Source organism: Aethalodelphis obliquidens, unplaced genomic scaffold (genome assembly GCF_003676395.1).
Source record: "Aethalodelphis obliquidens isolate GAN/ISIS:26980383/991018 unplaced genomic scaffold, ASM367639v1 scaffold9, whole genome shotgun sequence".
Taxonomy (NCBI): Eukaryota; Metazoa; Chordata; class Mammalia; order Artiodactyla; family Delphinidae; genus Aethalodelphis; species Aethalodelphis obliquidens.
Genome location: NW_020837953.1, coordinates 33,214,218 through 33,225,257, shown reverse-complemented (window position 1 = coordinate 33,225,257; position 11,040 = coordinate 33,214,218). Strand labels below are relative to the sequence as shown.

General features: G+C 40.8%; 1 protein-coding gene across 1 annotated transcript; it reads right to left on the bottom strand.

The window, feature by feature from the left end:
* Nucleotides 1-2,613: 2,613 nt before the first annotated feature.
* On the bottom strand, nucleotides 2,614-9,248 carry LOC113622025 (pre-mRNA-splicing factor SYF2). The gene is made up of 7 exons (XM_027109669.1): nucleotides 9,143-9,248; nucleotides 8,801-8,911; nucleotides 6,764-6,889; nucleotides 6,229-6,346; nucleotides 5,791-5,881; nucleotides 4,534-4,632; nucleotides 2,614-3,748 (listed from the first exon to the last, which is right to left on the bottom strand). The coding sequence occupies exons 1-7, from the start codon at nucleotides 9,167-9,169 to the stop codon at nucleotides 3,583-3,585; spliced, it is 738 nt and encodes a 245-aa protein (XP_026965470.1). The 5' UTR covers nucleotides 9,170-9,248; the 3' UTR covers nucleotides 2,614-3,582.
* Between the last annotated feature and the right edge of the window lie 1,792 nt (nucleotides 9,249-11,040).

The window sequence follows — 11,040 nt, the reverse complement described above, 5'->3', positions numbered from 1 at the left end:
TTCCAAAGGGCAAGATGTGTCTCGCAGGTGGGCACCCCTGAGACAGGTAGACCCTTTTCAAATCTTTCTCAACCTTGTGACTATGTCAAGGAAAAGGCTTGGTGCTAATATGCCTTTCATAATGCCTCTCATATTTGCTCATACTTGAACAAAGAGAGACCAGACTTCAGACCCAGAGCCTTCCATGGGCAGCAGTGTCTGCTTGGTAAATCCAAATTACACATACAGGGTCCCACATCTTACTGATGCCCTGTTCACTTTTTAATTCTTTTACTTTCTATGTTGCCTTTTGGAAGGTTTCTGTTGTTGTGTCTCCAAGTTTACTACTTTCTTTCATGATGTCTAATCTGCGATTAAGCCCATACAGTATACTTTTCATCTCAGACATGTACTTTTCATGTTGAGAAGTTCGATGTAGGTCTTTTTTTATATCTTCCTGTCTCTTCTTAACTTCTTGAACATGTGGAGTACAGCTATAGTAACTGTTTGACTTGTCCTTTTTTTTTTTTTTTTTTTTTTTGGTTGCCATACTGCGCAGCTTGTGGGATCTTAGTTCCCCAACCAGGGATTTAACACAGGCCCTTGGCACTGAGAGTGCAGAGTCCTAACCGCTTGACTGCCAGGGAATTCCCTGATTTTTCTCTTAATTCAAACATCTATGTCAGTTCTTGGTAAGTTTAGATTGATTTTTCTTCTCATTATGAGTCCTACTTTCCTGTTTCTCTGTTAGATGCTGGACATTGTGAACTTGATGTTTTTGGGTACTGGATATTTCTGTCTTTTTTTACAATGATTCTTAATCTTTGTTTTAGGCTGTAGTTAAATTATTCAGAAACAGTTTCTTTCAGGTCTTAACTTTTAAGATTTTTAGGCAAGACCCAAGCAGTGTTTAGTCTAGGACTAATTATTCTCCACTACTGAGGCAAAACCTCACTATACTACTCCATGAATTACGAAGTTTTCCAGTTCAGCTGGTGGAAAACACTATTCCTGGCCACACGTGAGGGCCAGGTGCTATTCTCCCCTCAGCCTCGAGTCGTTTCCTCACATATGTATTCTGCCTGATACTTGAAGAGACCTCTGCGGACTTTCAGAGTTCTGTGTGCAGCTCCCACCTCTCCAACACTCTGTACTGTAAGATCTTGCCACTGTGGTGTCCCCAGACTTTCAGCTCTATCTCCTCAACGAAGGGCGCCCCTGGGCTCTGCCTGGGTTCTTCCGCCATGCGCCACAGGCTGGAAGTTCGCTAAAGACAGTAAGCTGAGGTGATCATAGGGCTACACCTGTTTGTTTCCTCTCTTAGGAACCACTGGCCTTCCTTGATTTCCATTACCTTGAAAACTGCTGTTTTTTAACATTTCAAGTGGCAAGGTAAATCCACCCCATCACTCCATCTTGGCTGGAAGTAAGTCTTAACTCTTTTTTTTTTTTTCTGAAGTATAGTTGATTTACAATGTTGTGCCAGTCTCTGCTGTACAGCAAAGTGACTCAGTTATACTCCTGTTAATTCTTTCATTAGATTTTATAATTTTCTTCACGTAGGTCCTATGACTCCTCATTTGTCTCAGTAGATTCTCCTATGACTTCTCATTAAATTTGTGTCTCAGTAGATTCTTACTTTTATTGCTATTGTAACTATTTCCTCCCATCTCCATTTCTATGTATTTATTTCTACAGTGGAGAAAAAACTATTGATTTTTGTGTATGTAACATTTGTCCTAAAATTGAAATATGCCTTGGTCATAAATTTATTCAGCAGCGAAGAACAGGAAGATGAGAGGCAGGCATCCAGTGCCAGTGCAGCTGCTCAGCAATGCCAAAAGGAATGCAAGCTCTTCTCCACTCTCCTCAGCACATTGACTTTATCCTCATGCTTGTTACTTCATGGCACAGACAGCTGCTAAAACTCCAGGCCTCACGTATGTGATCCAAGCTGGAAGGAAGGGGAGGGAGTGGCAACTCCCTTACCGGGAAAGCAAAAGATTTCTCAGAATAATTAGATTGTGTCTTATTAGCCAGAACTGTAACATTTGACCACCTGTAACAGCAAGTTGGTCTGGGGAAACAAATGTTTAGCTGGAAATTCTACCACAAATTCACCAAAAATTCAGGGTTTGGTTGGTTATGAGGAAGAGAATTGATATTGGACAGGTAACTAACACGTCTACAAGCTACTCTTGCATTGTTAGAATAAACCCTGCTGTCTCATAGTGAATTATTCTTTTAAATACCTTGCCAGATTCTATTTGACAATGTTTCTTGACGTGATTTTGTTTAAGGCTATTGCAATACTCAGGACTAAAGACCTGAACTAAAGTTGTGGAAATGGGAAAAGAAACATATCTATTTTCAGAGGCAGCATCAAAGCCCTATGATCAGACCTGATTAACTGCACATAGATTAAATGCTAGAAGAAACAAAATAAGAGCAGAAATAGAAAGTACTACATGAATTTTAAAAGGGAACAATTACCAGTGGTATTAAATGTTCATTAAACACAAAAGCTGAAATATTTGTGAAATTTTCTCTGAATTTCAGATTTTTCTTAATTTGGAATGTCCTAATTAGGTACTTAGTATTGTTACCATCACATAGAAAAAAATTATACCAATCTCTCACTCCTGACTTTTATTAAACTATTATTGCGATAATAGTACTGTGGCCTTTTTTAAGTTTTTATCTTTCAGATACATACTGAAATATTTATAGACGAAATTATATATTTAGTATTTGCTTCAAAATAACACAGGAGTTATACAGGGAAAAGTGGATAGAAATAAAGACAGAACAAAGATTGGCATTAAGTTGATAATTATTGAAGATGGGCATTGGGTATATGGGACTCATTGTACTATTCTGTCTTCTTTTGAATATGTTTGGAATTTCCTATAATAGAAAAATTTTTAATGTTTGTGGAATGGAAGCATGTATGTGTATATTTGTGTATATATAAATGTACAAATACAAATATTTGTTTTAAATGATAAATTGTTTAGTAGGGATTCTATTCCACAAGACATTTCCTTTTTTAAAAGGGAACTGTGCATAGTCAGTATTCATGGGAGGACAGTTCTGCTACTTCCTGAACTTGGTCCTAAGCAGCCCGGGTAGAGCCTATACCCACCCTCCAGCAGCCACTGCTCCCTTCCTCATCACCGTCCTTAGCTTCGGAGTCTACAACCCCAAATAGTTCCTGAGTCCAGCTCTAGATTTTGTCAAATTCATACAAACATTCAAAGTAACAATGACTGCATTTACGTATGCTGCCAGCATTCTTAAAGCCAAAATGCTTCAAAGATTCAACAGTCATACACATTTAAAATACATAGAAAAATAATAGAATTTATACAAAGTAGATTTTTACAAAACAAGTACATTACAAGAAATACATCTTATATCCAAGCACAAAAATGTGGAAATATACATGGTAGTAGAAGTTTAAGAAAAAACATTTATTTTTAAATGCTGAGTGGGAAGGCATAGACCGAGTTCTGGTTTACTGGTGTAACTCTGAAGAGAACTTCAATTTGCTAGTAGAAATTTTCACTCCATTCTCAAGCTTCTAAACAGTTCCTGAAGGGATTAGACAGCTGTTCCTCTTTCCAAATTCTGTTTAATTTCAGCTGTATATTTCCCATAGAATCTTTCTGCCTTCTTGTTGAATTTGGCATTCCTTTCATTAATGTAGTCAATATCTGCATCATCATTATAGGGACGTCTCCGACTATATTTGTCTCGTTTTTCAATTCTGGGAGAAGAAAATAATTTATAAAATTCAAAACTGCCTTCTTTATTGATCTTAATAAAACATGGTCAAATAGAATAGAATCAGTACACTTAAGACTAGCACTTTGGGAAGGGGCGGGAGGAAGGCCAGTTTCATCAAGATGAAGTTGAAACTGCCAATTAACAGCACAACCCTGGGTATGAACCATGAAATTTAGTAAATACAAACTCATCTTTAGAATGTTTCTAGAAGAGCACTGCTACACTGCTAGGAACTGCACACATGAAGTATCACTTAACAGAAAATAATTACAACAGTAATTATATTAATAATAACCACAGCTAATATGAACAGAGTACACAGTATATACTAGACACTATTCTTAATACTTAAGTGTATTAGCTCCTATAATATAAATTCATTTTGCTCTGCCTGATCACCATCAGGAAACACATTCCTATCAGTATTAAGAAACACAAATATACAAAGATAGATTTATGAGAACATTTGTACTTCTTCAAATCAAAGAGTGGAATGGTTGTTAAAGTAAAAACAAGAATAATTTCTTAAAGAATAACTTTCTTTGTAATTTTCAATTATAACAACTCAATTCCATCAGTATTTTGTTTCTTCATTCCAAATCATAGGGACTCAACCCATCCTTACTGTCTGTCCCCAAAACCACTAGAGATGCTAGGTCAGAAATTAGGAAGTATAATATCTGTCTTCTCAATTCATTCTAAGCATATTAAGTCCATTTTGTCATTAAACGTTTAAAATTTCAGGCTGCTACACGGAGTACTCACTGTTTTTCCAGGTCTACGACCATCCTATCAATTTCCTCTGTGGAAGGCACATGTGTCCCATGAAGAAGACTGTTGGATGTTGGGTAAAACTCTTCCTCACTGGAAAGATGGCAACAGGGACTTGGAATAACACTGCAAGTGCTCCACATTTTCAAACTAAACTACCATCACGATGAGAGATAAAATACATACATATCTTTATACTATGGGATACTACCTTACCTTTTAAAAAAAAAAAACACAGAATTAGAAGGGACAGAAGTAAGAAATCACTTACGCCAACACCTTCATTCTACATATGAAAGAGCCCAGGGCCAGAGGTTAAAGGACTTGCTTCTAGGCTCAGGATATTTCTCTTTCCACTACAGCAGGCCAACAAACTGCAGCATGTTTCTATAAACAGTTTTACTGGGACACAGTCCATTTGTTTATATCTCCTCTACAGGCTGCTGCTGCTTTCACTCACAAGGACAGAGTGGAGTAGCTATGACAAAGAACACATAGCCCACAAAGCCTAAAATATTTACTATCTGGTCCTTTACAGCAGAAGTTCACCCATCCTGGCACTAAAGCATTCTGCGTCCCAAAATATCTGAATAACTATGATAATCTGGGTATTAAACTCTCAACACCCAGTCATAGTATGCCCAGCTAGAAAGATAACCAGGTGGTTAGCTTAACTGCTGTGGATGAGCAATAGTGTCATCACGACAGAAACTATTCTTAAACAGCTGTGGATAACCCATACCCAAGCACTGCAGTCTGTTTGTATTTATGTTATGTACGTTTATATACATGCACAAGTACATCAATATCACTTCAGAAGGGCTTCCCTGGTGGCGCAGTGGTTAAGAATCCGCCTGCCAAGGCAGGGGACATGGGTTTGAGCCCTGGTCCGGGAAGATCCCACATGCCGTGGAGCAACTAAGCCTGTGCGCCATAACTACTGAGCCTGTGCTCTAGAGCCCACAAGCCACAACTACTGAGCCCACGTGCTGCAACTACTGAAGCCTGCGCGCCTAGAGCCCATGCTCCGCAACAAGAGAAGCCACCGCAATGAGAAGCCTGTGCACCACAACGAAGTATAGCCCCCGCTCGCCGCAACTAGAGAAAGCCTGCGCACAGCAACAAAGACCCAACGCAGCCAAAAATAATAAAATAAATAAATAAATTTATAAATAAATAAATAAAGTGTAATGTTTAAAAAAAAAATCACTTCAGGATGAAAAAGGACTGGCATTAGTCCTGTCAACTTACTGCTTTTCTCTCAGTCTCTCATATGTTTCCATGTCCGGTTTGATCTGTTTGGTCAGCCGATGGTACTGGCGAAGCTGGGCAGCAGCATAATCTAAAAATAAAATGAGAATCAGAAATGATATATTTCCTTGTTTGGTCATTACTATTCAGAGAAAAATCAAAATTATTATTAGCAATGTACGCACTAATCTAAGCAGAGCCTCTATCCCGAAGATGCTGATAATACAGGCTTTAATTTTAGCACAATGAGTAAAGGGATCCAGCTGCCTCAAGCACAGCCTTTTTTACTTCTGCCCTATGAGATATGTCTGTATTTTTCTTGGGAGTAAGCCTCTTGGAGAATATTCCATGAAGGGGTATATCCTTTCTTAAAACCAGAAACACTGAAGGCAACGCTTACCTCACAGGCTCATTCAATAAAGTAAAGGTGAGTTTTACCTGAAAATCCCAGGTCGGGATTTTTCCTCCTCTTTTTCCTCTCCCATCTTTCTGCATCTTCTGCACTGATCTCTAGCAACTTCACTTTCTCGTAGTCTTCCCCTCTTGCTGCACATTCCTGAAAAAGAAAGGAAAAAAAGCTAATGCCTGCCCAAATGATTCAAGCAATTATTTGACCTATTTTAAATAAAGATATCAAGCAATACATTAAAAATAATGATTAATATTTGAAGGAAATTTGATAATCTACTATAGTATATAAGAAGTGAGTACATCAATCTAAAAAATAATACTTATTCAACATTTATCAAGTGTCAGACCCTTTTTTAAATGTTTTACATGCATTGACTCATTTAATTCATAATTAACTCAAATAATTATTACAGGTCCCATTTTACAGATGAGAAAACATAGGCACAGAGAGGTTAAATTACTCACCCAAAGCTTGGTAGCTGGTAAAAAGCATTTTTTACTGCCTTAATACTCTAGAAAGATTGAATAAACCACTTATGAAAATAGCGGAGTAGTTCCTAACCTTTTTCTTTTCTTCTTCTTGTAGTTCCCATTCCAAACGAGCTTTTTTGGCTTCCCAATTTGCAGGTAACTTAAGTCTTTTATCTTCTTCAACAACTTCCTGGTGATTTAATTTACGAGCTTCATTCTAAAACCATAAACGCAAAAAGGCTATCGGCTGAAACATGAAAATAAATCCAAACAAATATTTCCCTCTTTGAGGAAGGTCAAGACACGTTAACAAGGGGACTCCATTTTACCCTAAAAGCAAGAGAACCATCAGAGGATTTTAAGCAAGGAAACGGCCTAATTAGGGCTCATTTGTATACAGTCAAGAAATGTGTTGAGCTGCACTAGTTTGCTGTGCCAAAGGCCTGGGCGTTAATGTTTCACATTATGAGAAAGATATTCTACTTTCAATTCTCTTTTAATCCTGACTGATGCAAAGAAGAAGCCTCAATTTGGGGCTGGGGGCTTTAATACCTATCATAATATCTCTAACCTTTCCCAAGTCCCCCCTCCTCTTTAGATATTTTAGCAGTTTACATCATGTCAAATGAAAGGCATTTTCCATTTAAATTACTGTATGTAGAGTCTGTTTTTAAATAACTGCATAAAACAAAATGAGTATACCATCTTAGGGACAACTTAAGTTAGATGTTTCTTGGGTTACAGGCTGGTGGCCGTTAGTCCAGGAAGACATGTCTCTTAATCCAACCCCATGTTCTTTACACAGTCCCTCCAAGTAAATATGTAAGTGTGCTGAATCCTTTATTAAATTTTTCTGGGTAAAGAGAAAAACCCAGAACATTCATCTCAACAACCATCCCTCACATACTCTTGGCTCTGACAATGCCCTCCAGTTGAAGACACCAAGAACACATGTGTAGTCAAACAAAGTTGTGTGTATTGCACTGAAGGAACAGCAAACCATGGGGAACTGGAGGCATTTCAGTGAGAGGGTGTTAGGAGGAGCCACTTACAGGATTTGAGTTTGTATCAGGTGACTGGAGGGAAAGGTTCAAGGAAGCATGGTTGTGCCTGGATTAGGCACTGTCAGAAAGCCAGGGCATTCTATGACTGGGTATCTTCAGTTTTTATACAGGAAGCAGAACTAATGGAGTGAGGCTAGTGCTGTATTTGTCACTGGTGTTAGCAGAAGTGGGTGCTGTGTGGTCATTTCTGTGGTTTGAACAGTTTTGTTTTCGTCACACTGTGACAGTCAGAGTGATGTTGTAGTTTTGTGAAACCATGGCCAAGCTACCAGTCAGGCCCCCTTGAGGTGAACAGTCAAGAGCTGCTTTTTTGTTTCTCAGCTCCAACTGCAGCCAGTTGTTTGCTGGACTCTTATCCTTGACGTGAATTCTCTTCCTCTGCATTTGTTCCCTTTGCTTAGATATTTCTTCCTCAAACTTCTTTATTTTTCTGGTAACATCTTACTCATCTTTATAGCAGTACTTTAGGTATCACCTCTTATACGAGGCACTCCCTGGGGGCCCCTAAACTATACCAATCTCTCCTTCGCTGCACTCCCAAGGCACTTTGTTCCTCACTCAAGCATGGCATTTATCACAATATAATTTCTATCTAGAACGTCTCCTCTACTTAAGAGCAGAGGACTTATCTTACTCATCTAGTTCCCCACCTACTAGCTGAACCACTGACCCTATAGACTTCCCGAGATTTGCTGATTATTTTTGAATGAAGAGGCAACCAGCTTTCTTACTGGACAAGTTTCTTCCAGTCTCTAGCTCCACATATTTCCCTAGGTAAAATGAAGAGTTTACTAGAATCATACAGGACGGAGGCGGTTAGTAACAGAGACCCCCAAACTAGCCCAACTAAGTTAAAACAGATGGGCGTGAAAGAAAGCTTGGTGAAAGCATGTCCCTTTCCAAAAGTGACTACAATGTGTTGCCAGGTTGAGAAGCATCGGGACTAAACTTTCATCAAGCTCTGCGAGTCTGTCACACGCGCTGGTGCGGCTTCCTCGTCGCTCCACAAACGCGCACGGGCCTGGCCACGTGACAGGTCTCAGCTGGCCTCCGGGGCGACTCACCCGCTTCAGGTGCAGCTCCCGGAATTTGCGCAGTCTCTGTTCGCGCTTCTGGGCGGCCAGCTCCTCGGCCGCCGCAGGGGGCTGCTGTTCCTCCGCGCCGTCTACCGGCACCTGTGGCGGAGGACAGGCTGGAGTTGGGGCCGGTTAGACTTCTCCCCGGAGAGCCCAGGCGGATTACCCGCGGGTCCCGACAGCCCAGGCCGGGCCCTCACCGCCGACCCAGGCCCCAAAGTATCTGCGCCTTCCTGGCCCGGCACACAAGCACCTCCTCCACCTCTCGCCCTTGCCGTCCCTCAGAGCTCTCCCCAACTAAAACCCCTGGAAAGAGCCGGCAGCACTCACCTTCTCCGCTACAGTCGCAGCCGCCATCACAACCTTTCCTCGCCCACTTCCGGCAACAACCCAGAGCACTTCCGCCGGCCTTCGGACTGCAGCGTCAATACAGATTAATAGCCTACTATAAGCCCCGCCCCTTCCTGTCAGCCTCAGGAATTTAGGACCAATCCCTGCCCCTTTTGGCAGTGAAACGTTTTCAATTGGGCAGGGCCTTGCGCAGCCGCAAAAGGCCGCAGAGGCGGGGGCCGGAAGGGTGGAGGCTGAGAGAGAAGCGCTGGGGGTTTCGGTAGAGGGTGGCTAGGTAGGAATGGTGGAGCTGGGAGCCTCGTGGAAAGTCACCTCAACTGTGTGCTGCACCCTTCAGCGAAAAGTGCTTTCCATTCAGCGCTTAACCTGTGTCACCTCCTCCGAGGCAGGTCTCCCCTGACTACGTTGTATCGCGTAGGCCCTTAGTACTGTCATATGTTACCATTTTCTTTCTCTTTAATATATGTAAGGTGTTTTTCTCGTCTGTTCGTTTTCTTTTTCCCCAACGACGTTGTAAACTGCAGAGAGCAGGACCCGTCCCATCCTGTTCGTTCTTCCGTGCTCAGCGGTGAAACTGCGCCAGAATTAATAATAGTGCTAAAGTTATTAATATAATTCAGTTAAGGTGCTGGATACAAGAGAAATACATGAAAATAATTTTTTTATTCACTAAAACCATTAATTAGATGTGGAAATGAAAAAGTAATCCCCCAAATGAAAAGATACCTGGGTATAAGATTTAAACGGTAATGTGAAGAAAAATACGAAATAAAGTACAAAGAAATTAAATTTCAGTAAGTGATGATTTTCTGGTTGGAAGACAATAGAAAAATGTAATATCACAAATGAGTATCTCGAATGAGTATAAATGTGATATTATTCCATCAATCTCAGTGGGTTGTTTTTGTTTTTTTGGAACTGTAAAATATTGTGACAAAAATCTAAAAGTTCAGTGAAACTATCGGTGAGCCTGTGAAGTGTTACCAGCCAGGGTTCTTGGACTCTTTAATCAATAGAAATTGATGAGGCCAGATGAGGAATTCAAGCAAGGTTTGAATTGGGACTCTTGCTGTAGCAGGAGGGAGTGAAAACAAGTAACAGGTGCCCTTGTTAGCTCCCTGAAGGAGTGGTGGAGAAGGGGCACGCTAGCTGGTCCTTTTAAATGGTAGGGGCGGATCAATAGGTTGGGCCAGAGGGTTGGCTTAGGTGGTCTGCCCACCTGTTTGGTGGTGCTGTGTTCAGGGATCATGCTGCAGTAGACTGCTTTTGTTCCTGACATCTCAGAAGTGGCAGTTGGGTTTTGGGCCTTTTTGTATTGTGTGGTTCGTAATTTGCCCCAGGGGCTCATGTACCCAGTTATTTTTAGTCCCTTATCGTTTCCTTGTGGTCCCAGGTCCCAGCCTGTCTCAGTAGGACTGAAAATTGGTACAACCCTTAGGGAGAGCAATTTGGCAATATCTATAAAAATTACAAAGGCATCTGATCTTTGACCCAGCTATCTGGGAATTTATCCTACAGGTACAATTGCACAGGCATAAACTGACTTATGTACAAGGTTGTTCATTTCAGTTTTTTGTAAAAGCAAAAAATTGGAAACAACTCAAACGTCTGTCAATAGAAGACTGGTTAAATACATTATGGTACATTCGGGGGAAGCTGTAAAAAGGAATGGGGCAGGGAATTCTCTGGCAGTCTAGTGGTTAGGACACTGTGCTTCCAATGCAGGGGGCATGGGTTCAATCCCTGGTCGGGCTTCTAAGATCCCACAAGCCACGCGGCACAGCCCAAATAAATAAATAAATAAGGAATGGGGCAGTTCTCTGTATACTAATTTGGAAAGTTCTCCAAAGTATACTAAATGAAAAATGCAAGGTACA